Source organism: Misgurnus anguillicaudatus, chromosome 23, assembly GCF_027580225.2.
Source record: "Misgurnus anguillicaudatus chromosome 23, ASM2758022v2, whole genome shotgun sequence".
NCBI classification, from domain to species: domain Eukaryota; kingdom Metazoa; phylum Chordata; class Actinopteri; order Cypriniformes; family Cobitidae; genus Misgurnus; species Misgurnus anguillicaudatus.
In genome coordinates, this window is record NC_073359.2 from 4,187,118 (window position 1) to 4,207,432 (window position 20,315).

The 20,315-nt window shown below is 40.0% G+C and overlaps 1 protein-coding gene and 1 long non-coding RNA gene across 2 annotated transcripts in view; both read right to left on the reverse strand.

Annotated features, from left to right (window-relative positions):
- Positions 1-11,680: 11,680 nt before the first annotated feature.
- Positions 11,681-20,315, reverse strand: part of LOC141359293 (uncharacterized) — a 54,302-nt gene continuing 45,667 nt past the window's right edge. Inside the window, exon 6 of the mRNA XM_073861512.1 lies at positions 11,681-12,368. Coding sequence (XP_073717613.1) covers positions 12,343-12,368 — 26 coding nt within the window. The 3' untranslated portion in view covers positions 11,681-12,342. The remainder of the gene's footprint in view (positions 12,369-20,315) is intronic.
- Positions 14,785-16,447, reverse strand: LOC129453639 (uncharacterized). Its single transcript, XR_012365722.1, has 3 exons — positions 16,095-16,447; positions 15,724-15,801; positions 14,785-15,134 (listed from the first exon to the last, which is right to left on the reverse strand). It is a non-coding gene; the product is annotated as an uncharacterized lncRNA (long non-coding RNA).

Here is a 20,315-nt window from a genome sequence, read left to right on the forward strand (position 1 = left end):
GTCAACATTTGAAGTGGATCAAAACCTTTTTGTCTAAAAACAACTTTGATTAACTTTTTTGATCAACCTCAAATGTTGATTAGTTTATTTGTTTTAAATCTGAAGACTTCTGTGATGAGTGTCCTCAACATCAACATAAAGTCTTAATCAACTTTGCAAGTTTGTCATAAATCGCACACTTAGAGAGAACGTGTAACAACTCATAAAACCAGTTTATACCAGCTTCAGTTTTAATACTGGATTACACTGGTAAGTGCTGGTTTGCTGCTTGCCTGGCTGCTTGACCAACATATTTACACTATTTACCAGCATCCGATCAACCATGCTTACACGCTGGTAAACTGCATAGTCCAACTAATGAAGATACAGCAGCATCATATATGCAGTACAAAACACATCATATTATTTTCAACATGGACAACCGTAAAAAAGTGTAAAATTCACAACATAAACATCATACAGTGTTCAGACGAGATGACATTTCAGATGATTTACTAAAATGATTGATAGCATTGATATTTGAATATTTAAAATGTAATCTACTCATCGTTTAACAAAAGATAAAAAAATTGTAAGGACCCTAAAACAGTAGCATAAATATATTCATCAAATCTGATCAGTGAAAGCAGCTTTACAGAGAGTTTATTATGAGCAGTTACCTGTAACAGTAAGAGTGACTCCATGTGAACCAGAAACTTCATCTGATGTGTTAGTGATGAACCTGAAGTTATAATATCCAGAATCACTCGTGTTGACGTCTTTGATTCTCAGTGTGTTTCCCACAAACTCCACACGACCAGCAAACTGATGAACCTCACGCAGATCTCTGAATTCCCCACGATAATTATTATGCCAGTAGGGGAGAGCGGGGTAAGATGAGACACTTTTTACATATGTTGCCTTATCTGACTGAAAAAATGAGACAGAAGTCAAACAAAAACATCAACCTTTATTTAAGGATGTCTCCTGTCAAATGAAATGATAAGAATGCCGTTATAACAACGGACTTTGAAAAGGTGGCTTCTCAAAAAAAAGTGCTCTTGTGGCTCAACTTGCCCCAGCTGAGGGGTAAGTTGACCCATGTGAAGGGGTAAACTGACCCACTGACTTTTTTTGTTTAAACCCGAACATAGTTAAAAAATTCACACCATTCTTAAATGCCAAAGAATGCATTGAAATAATGTGTTAAATTGTTCTTTGATATTTACATAGAAGGTATGTAACTTTATTAAGTGCAAACATTATCCAAAAACGTTTTTAAATGTCCATTTACAACCCTAGGATTTGTCATTTTAATGAAATTGTCTATTTTTGCCCTATTTGGAAGGGTAATAATAATAATAATGTTGATTGCTCTATTTAAAATGTTTTTAACTAAACATCATGGTGGGGTACATTGAACCGCTGGTTCAGTTTACCCCACAGCATTTGGTTCACTATGCCCCACGGCCACCATTTTGGGAAAAACTGCCTAGTTTAGTAATTCAGGCTAATCTTTAGCTAAATCATTAACCTGGTTTTATACATTAGCCTATCACCAATATGTATGGTATAAATATTTAGACCTGGATAAATTTGCTTTAACATAACAGCCATTATACTTGACATGTATAAATTTAACTTTGATGGGATAAAAACAGTTTTTTTGTAAAAAAATCATACTTATCTCTTTAACTTGTGCTTTTCTTTACCATAGTCAAATAGAAATGATGGTTGCTACCTGGATTTGTGGTCAGACGGCTACAAATCTGTATGGTAGCCTAGATACAGGGGGTGGGTCAACTTACCCACTGGCTCACTTTGCCCCACTCTCCCCTATGTTTTATTTACTGTATATCCAGTGGGATGTGAGTATGAAGAGTGAATATCTACTGTTGATCCCACTAAAGCACAAACTCTTCTAGAGGTGTAAGTCACACCCCAACAGCTACTGTTAGAAAGACCTGAAAGAGTCACAAAATACTGCTGCAACATTCACAATCAATTACAAACACACTCATACTGTATATGAATCAACAAGAAAACTGCAAAGTTTGTTCTTCCATTTTAATTTAAATATTTTATAAATGTCAGACTCACACACAGATGAAAAGGGCAATGAAAAAAACTCAGAGCAGGAATAACTGTCAGTGTTTTCACTGGATGACACAAATATGCTTTGACTATTTTTAAAAGGTTGTCCATTCTTGTACCAGAGGTAACCATTTTCAGATGTTAAAGGGCAGGAAGAATCACAGCTCAGTTTTACTCGCTGTCCTGTAGATTCAGGATTCATCTTCACCTGTAAAACTAAATAATCAAAACCTTACATTAGATGAGAAATAAAAGAGTTTAACTGGACTGATGAGAATGTAAATGTACCTGAAACTGTTAGATTGACTGTGACTGAGCTGAGATGTTTAACTCCATCCTTCATAATGAACATGAGCTGATATTCTCCACTGTCTCTCTCTCTCGGATCATATATTTTGAGCTCTGAGTAATCTTTAGTGATGCTCTGATCCACTCGTCCTGAGTAATCTGAATCTAAAGTCAAATCTTCAGGTTCATCTTTGTTTCTCCAGTTTGTTCTCTGTTTCTGACTGAACCAGAACCCAGTTTTGATGTTGATGTTTGAGTAATCGCACCTCACTGTCACCCGTCTCCCCCTCACAGTACAAATATTCAGTTCATTACAGGTTACATTAAAATTATTCAATGTTAGGGACCCTGAAAATAAATATGAAATATTATTGACATTCGTAACACAGTATAATGTAAATTTAATGTAAAATCCTGCACTAGAGAACAATTATGTAAATTAATTTGAATAAACTTAAGTTTATTTATGAGTTTTTCTTTTTAATCTGACCTACTTGTTCTCAAGTTAGCTGATGTATTAATAATATTAACAAATTCAACTTTATTGTAAAATGTTACCAACTATCTAAACTCATAGGTGCCAATGTTTTATCTCAAGATGCACACCAGTATTTTTGTGTGTAAGGTATGTTTGTAAAAGTTACGTAAATGTCTTAATATAACTAAAGCCTAGTCCTGAATTAATCTAAACCCTGTCTGGGAAACTGACCCAACAGCATTACCTAAGTCATTACATTACTCTCCAAATGAGTTGCTGATATAAATCACAACCAGGAATCCCTGATAGAAGAGAAAATATAGGAATGTATTACTCTGAGACAGAGAGAGAGAGAGAGAAAGAGAGAGAGAAAGAGAGAGAGAGAGAGAGAGAGAGAGAGACACAGATGCAGGCTTTGCATGTACAGATACAGTAAAAGGTTTATTGGGTACAAAAGAAAACACAATTGGTGCCTAAAATACCTAAAGGCACCAACAAAGACAGATGATGAACAGAATAAGACTACACAAAACTATGACAGGAACTACATGAATGTTTAACAGTAAACTTGACTATAACTTACTAGACTAGCAGAGTACACGTGTAAGAACATCAACCCCTTCAATACGATACAAATTTGCATCCGATCAACCTCAATCATATTGATTTAGGTGTTTACATGAAGGCTTTTTTGTTATATTTTTGGCCAGTTTTTGTCTTTATTCAATAGTGAGGTTAGGGGAGGACAGGAAAGTACAGGGATGATAGAAGGGTATGAGATCAGCAAATGACCACGAGCCGGGAATCAAACTCGGGTCACCAAAAGTGCAAAAGCACCACATGTTGGAGCTCTGCCCACTACACCATCAGCTCCGACTACATGAAGGCTTTTCAATACGATAACAAACGGACGTATCTAGTGGTGTCTCTCTTTCTCTGTTCTCTATACTATCAGGTAATATCTCATACACATTTGAAACAGCTATTATTTACCATTTCATGCATTTATAGTTTAACCAATTCAAGTTTTATTTCAGTGTTGTTATATCCAGCTTGTCTTTACTTACACTGTCAGAAATATTACGTCCTAATAAGTATTTACATAACTCAGATGTATTAATATGTACCTTTGAGATACTTATATGCACTGTTTAGGTAGAAATAAAGTTTACTTTTGAAAGGGTATCGCCCAAGTGACAGCTTCTACATTTTTTTCGTTTGAATAATTAAGGTTTGTACTGACTCTTGTCTTATATCACTGTCTTAATGCAGTAAACAACACTGATGCTTTTCCCAAATGTCCAACAAGCACAAAACTGTCATCTACTCAAAAGTGTTCATACCTTGAATGTGTAACAGCAGGATCAATGATGAGAGTCTGAAGGTCATGATGTAGTTTTGTAGAAAGTCACATAAGACCCAAAACTCTTTTCTTATTCCTGAGAGAAAATAAAACATCATTGTGACGCTCAATTCATCAGATAGTTATTACCGTAAAATAAAACACAACTAACATGCTTGTTTTTTGTAACATAATACATATACATGTGTATACATACGTGCTCGTGGAGATCTCTGACTTCAACCGGTTTGTAAAGTTGTGTCAATATCTGAAGTTGTGGTAGATCATTTAATGATCTGATTATCGTACTCAAGCGGATGTTAAAGAAAGACTCTCCTTCACTTTTAAACACTTTTCATAGCATAAGAAGAAGGAAAGCATTTCATAACATGCTTGAATTTTATTTAATCTGACAACTTTTCTTATCTTTACGTGTAGCTGGTATTTGTTGAAGAGTCCTGTAAACAGTGACGTGTTCACCATTTTGGGGCCCTAAAAAGTCCAAGAAACTGGAGCCCCACATGCCCCAACATTGCCTGAAGGGTTTCATTTGAATTGCACGACAGTAATATTGAGTATATAGAATTAAGTTAGACATATAAAAACAGATTTATTTTATTTTGAACTGCTTAACATAACATGGTATAAGACAAAAAAATCTTGGTTTATAAAATAGAAATAGTGCCCATTGTCCTTTTCAACATGATACAGAAATATTCTCTTTAAAAAATAAAGGTCTTGGTTTAACCTTTGTCACGGTAGGAAAATCCATTGTTTTCCTCCGTGTCATGTTTGTGTGTGTGTGTTGTTTACTTACCCTGCCATGTGCTCGTTAGAGCGATCCCTTTCACCTGTGTGTTGATTGTCTCGCTCCAGCTGTTCATCATTACATCATCTCCATAAAAACTCACCTGACTTTCTGTTCCCTGCCAGATTCTATTGTTTGCTCAGTCTCCGTGTTGCTTGGTTGTTCCCTGTGCTTTGGATTACGTGTTTCAGTTGGATGTGTATTGTCGTCGTCGTCTTCGTGTGGATGTTCCGTGTCAGCCTGGATTTCACCACTGCTCACCACTCCACCAACGTCGCACTCAAAACACCAACTTCCACCGTAGTCATCGTCACCATTGCCAACAACAACACCGGACTGGATTACTTCCGCATTTGACTTTGAATACTCTCTCTTTGTTTATATTTAATAAACATTGTTTCATTTTTACACCTGCGTTTGCTTCCGTCTTTACAAGTCATTACAGAAGAATCTGGCCTACATGGAAGCAGCAGGTGGCCAGCCGATCTCCGGATTGGAAGAGTTTCTCCAGCGATCTCTGGCTCGTATGGATCATCAGGATCAAACCATCGAGGATATGCGGAAGGCCGTCCAGGCAATGGTGGCGAAGGTTTCCGAGCTCTCTCAGCGATCTCCGAACATCACGCCTCCCACTGCGCCACCCATGCCGCCCGCACCATCTTCACCTCCAGGGGGTAGTTTCATCCAGGAACCGAGACTGCCGATCCCGGAGAAATATGCCGGTGAGCCCAACTACTGTCGTACTTTTCTCTCTCATTGTTCTCTACATTTCGCCCAACAGCCCCGGACATTCTCGCTCGAGGAGACCAAAGTGGCGTTCACGCTCTCACTGCTCTCGGGCAAGGCTGCCCTCTGGGGGACGGCGGTATGGGAAAACCACGACAGCTGTTGTTCCTCGTTCGCCTCGCTTTCCGATGAAATGAAGAGGGTTTTCGATCGCTCCGTCGCCGGGAGGGAGGCCGCCCGGCTCCTCACGGATCTCCAGCAGGGGGAGCGGTCGGTCTCGGACTACGCCATCGAGTTCCGTACCCTGGCGGCGGAGTGCAGGTGGAACGAGGAAGCGCAGTGGGACCATTTCCTGCATGGGTTGGCGGATCGGATCCATCGAGAGATCATCACGGCGGAATTACCGAAGTCGCTCAACGGTTTGGTGGACTTGGCGATCCGAGTTGACGCACGCCTTTATACCGTTGCCAGAAGGAAGACTCAAGGTCCGTCCCTACGTCAAGCGGAGTCCACGGATCCGCCCATCGAAGTTTCCGCCGGTGGTCTCTCAGATCCGGAACCCATGCAGGTGGGTCGAGCTCGGTTACCCCGGGAGGAGAGGAAGCGGCGGAGATCCCTGGGTCTCTGTGTGTACTGTGGCGAGTCGGGTCACCAATGCCAGAGGTGCCCGGTAAAAGACCAAGCCCGATAGTAAAACAGAGGCTACTATCGGGCAGGATCTCCGCACAGAAGACCTCTACGACATCCACTCTCCTTCCGGTGAGACTACGGTGGTCCACTATGTCGCACTCAGGGCACGCACTTCTGGATTCGGGGGCGGAGGGCAACTTCATCGACAGCTCACTAGCACGTAAGCTCAAGTTACCCTTCACTTCACTCACCCACCAGATTGCGCCCTTCGCCCTCAATGGACATCAGTTACCCACTATCAAGTACACCACAGCACCTATCACACTCATCACTTCCGGAAACCACACTGAGACTATTTCATTTTTTATTACTGACACTGCTCTCTCCCCCATAGTTCTTGGTCATCCGTGGCTTCATTCCCATAACCCAAGAATTGACTGGAAACTGGGTTCTGTTACCAGCTGGAGCGAGGAGTGTCATAAGTCCTGTCTTGTCTCTGCTTGTGTTTCTGTTTCTGAGTCTGTGTTTCAGGGGAAAGCAGTGGATTTGTCTACCGTGCCCGCGGAGTACCACGACCTGAAGGAGGTGTTCAGTAAGTCGCGGGCTGATTCTCTTCCTCCTCATCGTCCCTATGACTGTGCGATAGACTTATTGCCAGGTACGTTTCCGCCTAAGGGCAAATTATACTCTCTGTCTGTTCCGGAGATGGAGGCCATGGAGAAATATATTTCTGATTCTCTGGCAACGGGGTTCATTCGCCCTTCCTCATCTCCAGCGGGGGCGGGGTTCTTTTTTGTGGGGAAGAAGGACGGATCCTTGCGACCTTGTATTGACTACCGAGGGTTGAACAACATCACGGTAAAGAATACTTATCCTTTGCCGTTGATGTCTTCAGCTTTCGAGAGGTTGCAGGGAGCGTCCGTTTTCACTAAATTGGACTTACGTAATGCATATCATTTGGTTCGCATCAGGAAGGGGGATGAATGGAAGACTGCGTTTAACACCCCTCGTGGCCATTTTGAGTACTGCGTGATGCCTTTCGGTCTCACGAACTCGCCGGCAGTCTTCCAAGCACTCGTTAATGACGTGTTGCGAGACATGGTAGACCAGTTCATATATGTTTACCTGGATGACATATTGATTTTTTCTTCGTCTCTCCAGGAACATTTGCAACACGTACGACGAGTGCTTCTGCGGTTGTTAGAGAATGGGCTTTTTGTCAAGGCGGAAAAATGCGTTTTTCATGCACAGTCTGTTTCTTTTTTAGGACACATCATTTCGACTGAGGGTGTTCGCATGGATCCTGAGAAAGTTAAGGCTGTGGTAGATTGGCCATCCCCAGAGTCTCGCAAGGCCCTGCAGAGATTTCTGGGGTTCGCCAATTTTTACCGGCGTTTCATTCGCAATTTCAGCCAACTAGCCGCACCTCTGACCGCTTTGATCTCCCCTGGTTTGACGTTCAGGTGGTCAGACGCAGCTGAGGCTGCGTTTGCCAAACTGAAAAGCTGCTTTGTTTCAGCTCCCATTCTCGTTACCCCTGATCGTTCACGTCAATTCATAGTGGAGGTCGACGCGTCAGAGGTGGGGGTAGGAGCAGTGTTGTCCCAGCGCGCATCCTCAGACGGAAAGGTTCATCCTTGCGCGTATTATTCCCATCGTTTATCTCCTGCGGAAGTTAACTATGACATTGGCAATCGAGAGTTGTTGGCAGTCAAGCTAGCACTGGAAGAATGGCGTCACTGGCTTGAAGGGTCGGGTGTACCTTTCATTGTATGGACGGACCATAAGAATCTCGAATACATTAGAACTGCCAAAAGACTGAACTCCAGGCAGGCTCGGTGGGCATTGTTTTTCGGTCGTTTCGATTTTACACTTTCTTACCGGCCGGGTTCCAAAAACATCAAACCCGATGCTTTATCCCGTCTTTTTGAGCGTTCCGATCGTACTGCTACTCCCGAGCCCATTTTACCGGAGAAAATCATTATCTCCGCGCTCAGATGGGAGGTCGAATCGAAGGTTTTGACAGCCTTAGAAGGGGTAACGCCCCCGGCTCGCTGCCCACCGAACCGTTTATTTGTGCCGGAAGGGTTACGGTCAGACGTCCTCCAGTGGGGTCATGGTTCCAGTGTTGCTTGTCACCCAGGGGTTAGTAGAACTAGGTTTCTAGTCAAGCAACGATTTTGGTGGCCTGGTATGGCTCGTGACGTCCACGACTTCGTCTTGGCTTGTTCGGTTTGTGCCGTTGGTAAGACTTCCAATCGTCCTCCAGATGGGTTACTTTTACCGCTGTCTGTCCCTTCGAGACCCTGGTCCCACATTTCGCTAGATTTTATTACCGCCCTCCCACCCTCTAAGGCAGGGGTGTCAAACTCAAGGCCCGCGGGCCTAATCCGGCCCGCCCCCTCATTTCATCTGGCCCGCGAGAGTTTACAAATTATGTTAATTATGTGGCCCGCGAGAGTTTACAGATTATTTTATTGTTATTATAAGTTTTATTTTTGCAGGTTATTTTCAACATAGATTTTTTTTGCAGCTACCAAAACTAATTTAAGTCTTTTTGTAATGTAATTATGTTGATAATGTTGATGATTGCATGAGAAAGAACGTGCAGTGCCCTGCACACGCGCACTACTAGAGTGGGCGTGTCTGAATACGAACGCTGCAGCCTCCGGAGGGCGCATTTCCAGGCTGCATACGTCATCAAGACTGTCTTGTTTCAGAATATTAACAATTATAAAGTTAAATATTATTCTTTGTTTATAGTAAATAGTTGTAATATGCGTATGACTTGCGAATGTAATGGTCAGTTAACTTATATAATCCAGGCTTGATGACGCTGCCTATGCGACCTCCGCATATGGAACGGACAGTATCTGCTCGTTCTTTCTCTCCCTCTCTCGCGCACGCTCACGTGGATCCAGCGAGAAAATGTTTTCCGTCTCGTGAAATGTTTTGCGATGTCCAGCTGGGATTAGTTTACACAGCGTCTACTCCCGCTAAATACGTGAACTAATAACTCATCTGAACCGATTACTTTTAATAAACGATTGAAACTATTGATCTGTAGCCTACAACACTGAACTTATGAGACGTCAGTCAATCAGACACTCAAAGCCAGGTAAAAAAATCACAGCAGGGCAAGAAATGACAAGCCAGAGTATATGTGTCTAAAAAATGCATATTGTGGTGGAGATTGTAAAACAGATTAGTATTTTAAAATGCCTCTCATTTTTTGACCTGCACAATGAAGGATAACATAACATTTTCAGTGTACTCACATACAACATGTGTTTTTGTCAGCACAATTATTTTTAAAATAATGTGTAGAATAGTTGCACTCTATACACTTTGTCATTATTTGCCTGGGCTTCTACTTTCAAAGCTAGGTATTAATTGAGTTATTAACAAAACAATAGTAAGCAAATGCAGAGAAAATTATGCAATGTACACACTGTAAAAAATGTCTGAAGAAATTACAGTATTAATTGGTATTACTGGCAACTAGCTGCCAGTAACTTACTGTAGATTTTACATTTATGTTATTTACTGGCAACATTATGTTCAAAGTTAAATGAACATGAAACATTTTCAGACTTTATCTTCTACAGTAAGTTACTGGCAACCAGCTGCAATATTACAGCACATTTTTTACAGTGCAGTAATAAAAGAGTTGATACATTCATACAGTCGTTCAAATACAACCGGCCCTTTGAGATTAACCGTAATGCTGATGTGGCCCGGGATGAAATTGAGTTTGACACCCCTGCTCTAAGGGTAATACGGTGATTTTGACAGTAGTGGACCGGTTCTCGAAGGCGACCCATTTCATTCCCTTGCCCAAATTACCATCAGCCAAGGAAACAGCGGTAGCTGTCATTGACCACGTCTTCCGAATACATGGCCTCCCGACAGACGTGGTCTCTGACAGGGGTCCCCAGTTTGTGTCCAAATTTTGGCGAGAGTTCTGCAAATTGCTAGGGGCGACTGTTAGTCTTTCATCCGGGTTTCATCCCCAGAGCAACGGTCAAACCGAGCGAGCCAATCAGGACGTCGAAAGGGTGTTGCGAGGTCTGGTTTCCAAGAATCCTTCGTCCTGGTGTCAGCAACTCTCAATTGTGGAGTACGCACACAATTCTCTGCCGGTGTCATCTACGGGCATGTCTCCATTTAAGTGTAGTTTAGGGTACCAACCACCTAATTTTGTCAGTACTGAATCCGAGGTGTCGGTTCCGAGGTGTCGCAGAGCTCTGCTCCAGGCAAGGTCACGCACCAAGGCCAAGGCCGATCGCCACCGGTCGAAGCCTCCCCGATACGTCGTCGGTCAAAGAGTGTGGCTTTCAACCCAGAATATTCCGATGCGTTCCGTCTCGAATAAACTTGCTCCCAAATTTATTGGCCCGTTTTCTGTTACCAAGATCATTAATCCGGTAACAGTGCGTCTTAGCCTTCCTCCTGCGTACAGGAGGGTTCACCCCGTCTTTCATGTTTCCAAAATTAAACCGGTGATTTCTTCCCGTCTTAATCCGCCTGCCCCGGTTCCCCCTCCGCCTCGTATCGTTAATGGGGAAACCACATATTCGGTTAACCGTAGTCTGGACTCCAGACGGAGGGGACGCGGATTTCAGTACTTGGTGGATTGGGAAGGTTACGGTCCGGAGGAGAGAAGGTGGGTTCCTGCTCGGGACATACTGGATCACCGCCTTATTGATGAGTTCAATCAACAGGTAAAGCCGGCTGGGAACGCCGAGGGGCGTTCCTAGGGGAGGGGGTACTGTCACGGTAGGAAAATCCATTGTTTTCCTCCGTGTCATGTTTGTGTGTGTGTGTTGTTCACTTACCCTGCCATGTGCTCGTTAGAGCAATCCCTTTCACCTGTGTGTTGATTGTCTCGCTCCAGCTGTTCATCATTACATCATCTCCATAAATACTCACCTGACTTTCTGTTCCCTGCCAGATTCTATTGTTTGCTCAGTCTCCGTGTTGCTTGGTTGTTCCGTGTGCATTGGATTACGTGTTTCAGTTTGGATGTGTATTGTCGTCGTCGTCTTCGTGTGGATGTTCCGTGTCAGCCTGGATTTCACCACTGCTCACCACTCCACCAACGTCGCACTCAAAACACCAACTTCCACCGTAGTCATCGTCACCATTGCCATCAACAACACCGGACTGGATTACTTCCGCATTGACACTGAATACTCTCTCTTTGTTTATATTTAATAAACATTGTTATATTTTTCACCTGCGTTTGCTTCCGTCTCTTACAAGTCATTACAAGATATAGTTGAGATTACAAGACATTACCAGTACACTGCTCATCGATGCTCTACAAAAGATCCACTAAAGCCTTTGCCAGTATTATGATGATTGGGTATAAATATTGACCCACTATAGAGGAGTAAGGCTGGTAACAAACATATGTTGGACATTTCTGAGAGGTTTTCCTTTTAAAGAACATTAAAGCCCAATCTGTAGCTTTCTGTTTGTTTCAGTTATTTGTATGTAAAGCATTGTGGATGTTTATGAGAAGACTTATGGTTTATTTCCTGCTTTAGGTCAAGTGACAATTATACAATGCAAATATATAAAATTTAAAATACATGACATCGTGTACTTATAATACAAGATAACAATGTGGAGTTCGTCATGTGTCATAAATCATCATACTCATAAATGGTACAACCACAAATAATGTATTGTAACTGTTATAATGATTATTTAGACATTATAACATACAGTATAATAATGTTTATTATAAGGGAATATGCCTGCAATAATGCATTATAAACACAGACTTCATAGAAAGTGTTACCACATACTGCAGTCAAAACAGAAAACAGAGAAATATATTCAAAAGATAACATTTATCTGACTATTATGAATGTTTTAATACAAATATAATATGTGGAAAAATATAAAAAGCTTTATTAAAACATTTACAGTAGCAAACCTTCAGAAAGACAAGCCTTGTTTTAATCAGTATCTTATAGTTTTATGTATTTAAGCATTTGTTTTGTCCATTGGATCTGAAAAAAAGACACAAACTCAGTTATATTCAGAAAAGGCAGAACATTCAGAATTTGACTTTTCTGTGATTCTCAGATTTCAGTCTCACTGCAGCCGTTATCACAGCGCTACTCAGCAAATAACCATCATGACAGCTGTGTGCATATTTTCAAATAACACAAAAGTTCTGAGTGATGTGCTATGACGTTCAGTGCCACTGACAGCGCTAAAACACTTTCACTTTTGGTTGTGTTAGTACATTTAAAGTACAACTTGCATTAGAAAATAATAAATCCACCTTGATTGCGTTTCCTCATTTTCTTTTTTAGGGGTTTCCCCAGTAATGATGATTCACAAAACAACGCGGCACACCGACACCTGACTTTGAAACCTGCAGAAGCTGTAATTTTGTAGCATCTCACTTCAATATTAATGATCAGCTGTGAGTGCTGCACAGTGACACTGAAAGTAGCTCAGTGATGATGTCATAGCTGAGAATAAACCAATCAGCATCAAGGACTGAAACTATCTATTTTATCATTTACACTGTAACAAGTGAAACGTTAGATCAACTTAAAGCTGCAGTCGGCAAGATTTTTTGATCATATTTACTGAAACCGACACAATGCTACAATAGAACAACATAAATTAGACAGTTTAAGAAAAAAATGAAAATGATTAGAGAAATCATACAAAGTCTAATTTCGTCTTGCTCTCGTGGTACTTTGACGTCATCCGGCCGTCGGTTCTAGTGGCGCTGCATGAAGTCGAACAAGCCTAATATCACATGAATCTGCCTGAAGTTCACATGTGTGTTGGATTGAACGCAGCTTGATGGCGGAGAGAACATTCACTAACAAACTTTCAATTCCTTGGCTAACAACCAGAGCTAGGAGAACAACCAATGAAAAGAAAACAACCCAGGAAAAGAAGGAAACGAAGATAGAAAGCGACCTGTAATGAAACTAGGATCAATATCGGACCAGCATTTGAAAGGTGGAGGGATCTATGAGCTTTAAAAGGGTTTTAGCTGGATGCAGAGCTTGTCACATTGCTTAAAAATGCACTGCTGAGGACGAGCTCGATATGAGGTTGCTCGGTGGTAGTGTGGGAGGGGCATAAAAATTGAAAACATTAAAAATCATCTCAATCCTCCAGAGTTGCCGACTGTAGCTTTAAACAGTTACTTCGGTTGGTAACTAAAACTAGTTTTGTTCAACTTAAAATTTCACTTGAATTTCACAATAAGAAACAACTTATAAATATAAGTTATTTTTTAAGTTGATCCAGCGGTTTACTTTTTACAGTGTAAGAGTAAAGTCAGATGTATGATGAGATGTTGTGTTACCTCTTACAGTACAGGAATACTCTTGTAGCTCCTCACTGTTGATTGAGTCCAGGTACAGCTTGTTTAATAATCTCAATCCATCTGTTACCTGTTGTCCATTCTTATACCAGATGTAAGTATGTTTGTTATCCAGAGTGCATTCAGTTGAACAGCTTAATATCACTTTTTCTCCATCTATCACAGGGTCTGGGCTGCTTCTCACACGTGTATCTGAAATTTCATATAACAGAGTTCACATAAACTAATTTTCAAAGCTGGGCCTCATATTTTTGATTTAGCTCGATTGATAAAGCATTACCTAAACCTCTAATCACAGTCGTGTTGATATCAGACTCTTACTCGAGCTATAATGCTTCAGTATAATGAGTGCTGCACTACAGAGAGTTTATTATGAGCAGTTACCTGTAACAGTAAGATAGACTCCAGGAGAACCAGAAACTACATCTGATGTGTTAGTGATGAACCTGAACTGATAATCTCCAGTGTCACTCGTGTTGACGTCTTTGATTCTCAGTGTGTTTCCCACAAACTCCACACGACCAGAAAACTGAGAAACCTCACGCAGATCTCTGAATGCCCCAAAACGACGGTAATCCCAGTATGTTTTCTCTACTGTATATCCAGTGGGATGTGAGTATGAAGAGTGAATATTTACTGTTGATCCCACTAAAGCACAAACTCTTCTAGAGGTGTAAGTCACACCCCAACAGCTACTGTTAGAAAGACCTGAAAGAGTCACAAAATACTGCTGTAACATTCACAATCAATTACAAACACACTCATACTGTATATGAATCAACAAGAAAACTGCTAATTTAATAAATAATTAATTTAAATATTGTGTAAATGTCAGACTCACACACAGATGAAGAGGGAACTGAAACAGACTCAATGCAGGAATAACTGTCAGTGTTTTCACTGGATGACACAAATATGGTTTGGTTATATGTTAAATATTTTCCATTCTCAGTTTTACTCGCTGTCCTGTAGATTCAGGATTCATCTTCACCTGTAAAACTAAATAATCAAAACCTTACATTAGATGAGAAATGAAAAGAGTTTAACTGGACTGATGAGAATATAAATGTACCTGAAACTGTTAGATTGACTGTGACTGAGCTGAGATGTTTAACTCCATCCTTCATAATGAACATGAGCTGATATTCTCCACTGTCTCTCTCTCTCAGATGTGATATTCTGAGCTCTGAGTACTTTTCAGTGGTCCACTGATCCACTCGTCCTGAGTAATCTGAATCTAAAGTCAAATCTTCAGGTTCATCTTTGTTTCTCCAGTTTGTTCTCTGTTTCTGACTGAACCAGAACCCAGTTTTGATGTTGATGTTTGAGTAATCGCACCTCACTGTCACCAGTTCTCCCCTCGCACCACAAATATTCAGTTTATCACAGGTTACATTAAAGTTATCCAATGTTAGGGACCCTGAAGAAGTAACCATAACCGTAACATTAATAATATTTGAAGAGTTTCGTTGCAAAATGAGATAACCACCGTTTTTTTAATTGTTCAGAAATCTCGTTTTTTGGTTGTGCATTCCAATTAATTTCAATTCAACTGCAGCTGGTTTGTTTGGATTTAAACCTTCATAACTTAAAAAATACAGCTAAGTAGCACCATAAAACAAAATAATAACATGATAACATAATAATAAACATGTTTTGACAAAAATGTAAAAAAATGGATGTATCTCGTTTTGCAACGAAACTCTTCATTTGTAGATTATCTGTATTTAACTTCATTAAAATTACAAAGCAAGATGAGAGATTCAGACAGTCCTGTAAGGACATTAACTCAGATTCATCAATTTTGTTCTCAAACACAAATCTCTTCAGTTTTAAATACACAAACTCACTTTAAACATTTTAGAGACTGATCCAAATGGAGAATCCAGCCTTTGGAGTACAGCGATGTAAATTAAATGAGACTAAACTAGTTTAAAATCTGACATACTTTTAACAAATATATAATGAATTGAAGTATTTCAGTATAATAACAAAACTGTGTTTCATACCTTGAATGTGTAACAGCAGGATCAGTGATGAGAGTCTGAAGTTCATGATTTCTCTTTGTAGAAACTCACATATACCAGCTACAAAACATTAAAGAAGAACTTTTCTTATTGCTGATAAAAACACAATGTTAGTTCGACTGTGACTTTCTCAATCGGATGCAAAAATACGTCGTGCACATGCGCAAAACATTTGCGCTCCAAGTTCATGTATTATATTTATGAATCTCGTCACAGAAACACGCAACAACAACAGCATTAATGGAGTCACACGCTGTACTAAATTCTGCAGCGTTTGTTTATAATTTTAAAACATTAGGCTACTTAAAGCAATAAAATAGCGTTGTAACTTTTGAAAAGTGTGTTTTCATTACCTATATCGGAAAACTTCTTAAGAACAATTCCAACTCAGTTTTGACTTTTATACAGAGTATAAAAGCGTGAACTCCAACGAGAGATGCTGTCGCGAGCGTAGCGTTGCCAAGTCCTCTGCTTTTTTCGAGTTTAGATTTGGGATACTGTTTAAACTGTTTCCACCAGTTGTTGTTTTTCTGCGGGTTAAAGATTAAATGATTTCGTTGATAAGTTATTGGTATTTGGGCTGTGAATAGTCATTGGGATGCTTTTGGGCTAGTTTTGAACGTCCAGTCGGATCGTTTTGAAACGTGAGTCTGGCAACCCTGGCTGTGCGCTTGCGCAGACTTTCCGTTCGGATTTTAAATAATGTAAACGAACATTTAAATCAGATTGCAATGTTTAGGGTGCATGTACACTGTATCGTCGTAACCTTTAGTCGGATTGACAAAATTTTGTAAACACTCATTTTATAAACTAATGTAGGGAATAGTGAATGAATTGTATAGGGAGTTATTTCATACACCGCCCTAGACATTTCTTAATACAGTTTAAAACACAGACAAACATCAAACTTTTTAGAATAGCAGATGCAACAACAGATTGTGACTACATTTACCTTCATGTTTACCTTAGTAGAGGTTATAGCCAGCTTATGAAGTTAGTTTTAAATTTATGTTTTCTGTAAATTACAGAGAAAATATTATTTTCATTCTATAATCAAATAGCCTTGGAAAAAATACCCACTTGCATGGACAGATGAACCTTGACAACACAAATATCTTCCTTTAGTGGTTAATGTTGTGCCTACAAGATTGTTTGACATAAATAAATACACAATGTGCTTAAAAAGACAGTTTGAAAAGCTGTATCTGTAGTGAAGCTGCAGTAGTAGTAGCAGCCATAGACATTATATGCGTAGACACCTCATGACGTGCTGGAACGGCGTGTTCTAAGACGACAGACGTAAATGCGGAAGTGACTCTCGCATCTGAGAAGCAGTTTGTTTTCCGCCAGAACAGCAGGTTTTTGATTGAAACTGAATGAACTATATTTCACTTTCGGGTGAATAATCTGACATTCAGCCTATGTTGGATGGATCTGGGGGGGGGGTTGAGAAAGTTGGAGGGGAATGGATGAAAATGAAGGGTAAAAAAGGGAAAAGAGATCGTAAAATCCCTCAGGAAGTCGGAAATTCTACAGATAGTGATATAGATAGACAAGTTAAGAGTAGGAAGATGGAGAACATTCAAGGAGATGAAGAATTTAAAGTGATTTTTAAAGTAAGAGATGGAAAAGGGAGTTTTGGATCGATTAGCCCTTTGAAGTTATCTAGCGCTATAAATCAAGAGATAGGTGATATCAGACATGCTAAGACAATGGCAAACGGAATGTTAATGATCATTTGTAAATCTTCTGAGCAGCAAAAGAAAGCCTGTAAAGTAAAGAACCTAAATGGAAAGGGTGTAGAAGGATTTATTCCTGGAAATAATGAGTCAATAGGAGTTATTTTTAATGTCTCATATGAAATTTCTGAGGAAGATCTAAAAAGTAACTTAAAAGGAGGGAAAGTGATCAAAGCAAGACGGTTGGGGAAAAAACAAAGAGATGATGGGCGGGAAAGCTCTGCAGTAATGTTGACATTCATGGAAGAAACACTACCAGAGAAAGTTATGTTAGGCTACTTATGCTTTAGAGTTAAGAAGTATGAAAGACCACCATTAAGATGCTTTAACTGCCAGAGATTCGGGCACGTAGCAGTGGCTTGCAAGGGTAAACGTAGGTGTGGGAAATGTAGCGAAGATCATGATTTTAAAGAATGTAAAAGTCAGATCAAATGCTGTAATTGTGGGGGTTGTCATGTAGCTGCATTTAGGGGATGCCCAGTCCATGCAAAAGCTGAAGCAGTACAGAAGATGAGGGACGAGAATAAGTTGTCATATGCAGAAGCGTTAAAAAGAATTGAGAGAACAAGTGCTGGTCATGAAGTAGGCCCGGAAAAACAACAACAGATGTGGGAGAAAACGCCCGATGATGACATCGTTATCGGAAAGACAGAATTTTTAGCTTTTTTTTCAGAAGCTGTGTGGAGGATTATAGAGAGAGCTAAGAATAAATCAGATGTTGCAAGGGAAGTAGTTGCGGTGGCGGATAGATTTCTTGGGATCAAAGATATACATCCAGAAACGCTGTATAAGTATATGCATGGAGGATTAACAGGAAGCCAGCAAGCTCCTTTCATTCGAGAGAAAGGTAAATCTGGGGAAAGACGTGAGTCATCAGAGGACGAAATGGGTTAAGTATTAAATATGTTTTATATATTGCAATGGAATGCTAGGAGTTTAGTAGCCAATGGGCAGGAATTTAAGAGATTTGTTGATGCTTTTGTAGAGCGACCAGATGTGATATGTGTACAGGAGACATGGCTTAGACCAAACCTGGATTTTGTTATTCCAGGTTATGAAATTTTAAGAGCTGACAGAGGTAATCGAGCAGGAGGTGGGTGTGCTACTTTTATAAAATTAGATTTACAACATAGAAGAATTGAGATAAATTCTGAACTTGAATGTGTAGTGGGTGTAATTTGGTCAGATCGGGGAAAATCACTGTAATTAATTATTACAATCCAGGCTTAATGTTAGAGGAGGAAAAATTAGAAGGAATAATGGATAAGCTACCAGTAATATGGGTGGGAGATTTTAACACGCACAGTGATTTATGGGGCAGTAGATTTCGGGATAGAAATGGGGTAATTTTAGAAGAATTTTTGGATAAACATGGGTTGGTGGTGTTAAATGATGGTAGACCTACTAGATTTCAGGTTAATCAAGGGGGTAGTTCCTGTTTAGATTTAACGTTTGCTTCTCCAGAGTTAGCCATGAGAGCAGAGTGGGATATAATGGACCGATATACGATTGGGAGTGATCATGTCCCAGTTTTAAGTAGATTTGGGAGGAAATTGGTAAAAGAGCAGGAATACAGGTCAGAAAAATATAATTATTCTAAGGCTAGATGGGAAGAATTTAATATAAGAGCTCAGGAAGAGATTAATAATGTGGTTAAAGATGGTATAGACAAGTGGAATGATTCTTTGTGCTGTATGTTGATTCAGGTAGCAGAAGAGTTTATTCCAAAGTATGATTGTCCAAAAGAACGGCAAATTGTGCCTTGGTGGAATGAGAAATGTACTCAAGCAGTGTTAGCTCGAAATAAGGCATATCGAAAGGTAAGGAAGTGTCCAATGGAAGAATACGCAATAGATTATAAGAGATTAAGGGCTAAGGCTAGAAGAGTTATAAAAGAGGCAAAGAGGGAAAGCTGGCGTAAGTTTTTCTGGTACTTTAGGACCTGAAACAAATAGTAGGAGGTTATGGGCACTGGTGCATAGGATGACAGGAGAGTATCGGACTAATAATATTCCGGTGTTAAAATTTGAGGGACAGGAAGCAGTTAAAAATAAGGAGAAAGCTGATCTGTTAGTTAAGTCTTTTAAGGAGGTGCATAGTTCAGAAAGCATTACCCCAATTAGTAAAAAGGAAAGAGACAAGAAATTAAAAAATGAGAAGTATAAACTTGAATATAATAAAGATAACATGAGGGTGGTGAATACATATTTTTCATTGGAAGAATTAAAACAAGCAATCGCTAGGGGGAAAAATACAACGCCTGGTAGAGATAGAATAGGATATCAAATATTTCTTCATTTGGATGATGTCGTGTTAGAGGAAGTGTTGGAATTAGTTAATGTAGTATGGGAATGTAGTATTTTGCCGAGGGAATGGAAACATGCAACGATTGTTCCAATATTAAAACCGGGGAAAAAGGCAGATGATCCTAAATCATATCGCCCAATTGCTCTTACAGCTGTTTTATGCAAGATTATGGAACGTATGGTTACAGATCGGTTAGTATGAGAAACAGGAATTCTTTGTTCCGTACCAAAGTGGTTTTAGAGCGGGAAGGTCTACTATGGACTCTGTATTAGCGTTGGACTTAGATATTAGAAGAGCTATGGCGAATAAGGAAGTTGTCATGAGTGTGTTTTTAGACATTGAAAAAGCCTATGATACAGTATGGAAAGAGGGCTTAATGATAAAGTTATATGATGCTGGGGTAAGAGGTAGGATGTTAAATTGGATTAAAGATTTTCTGAAGGAGCGTACCATTCAGGTGAAAGTAGACGGGTCTATGTCCAGAAAGGAAAGTGTGGAAAATGGAACCCCTCAGGGAAGTGTTATTAG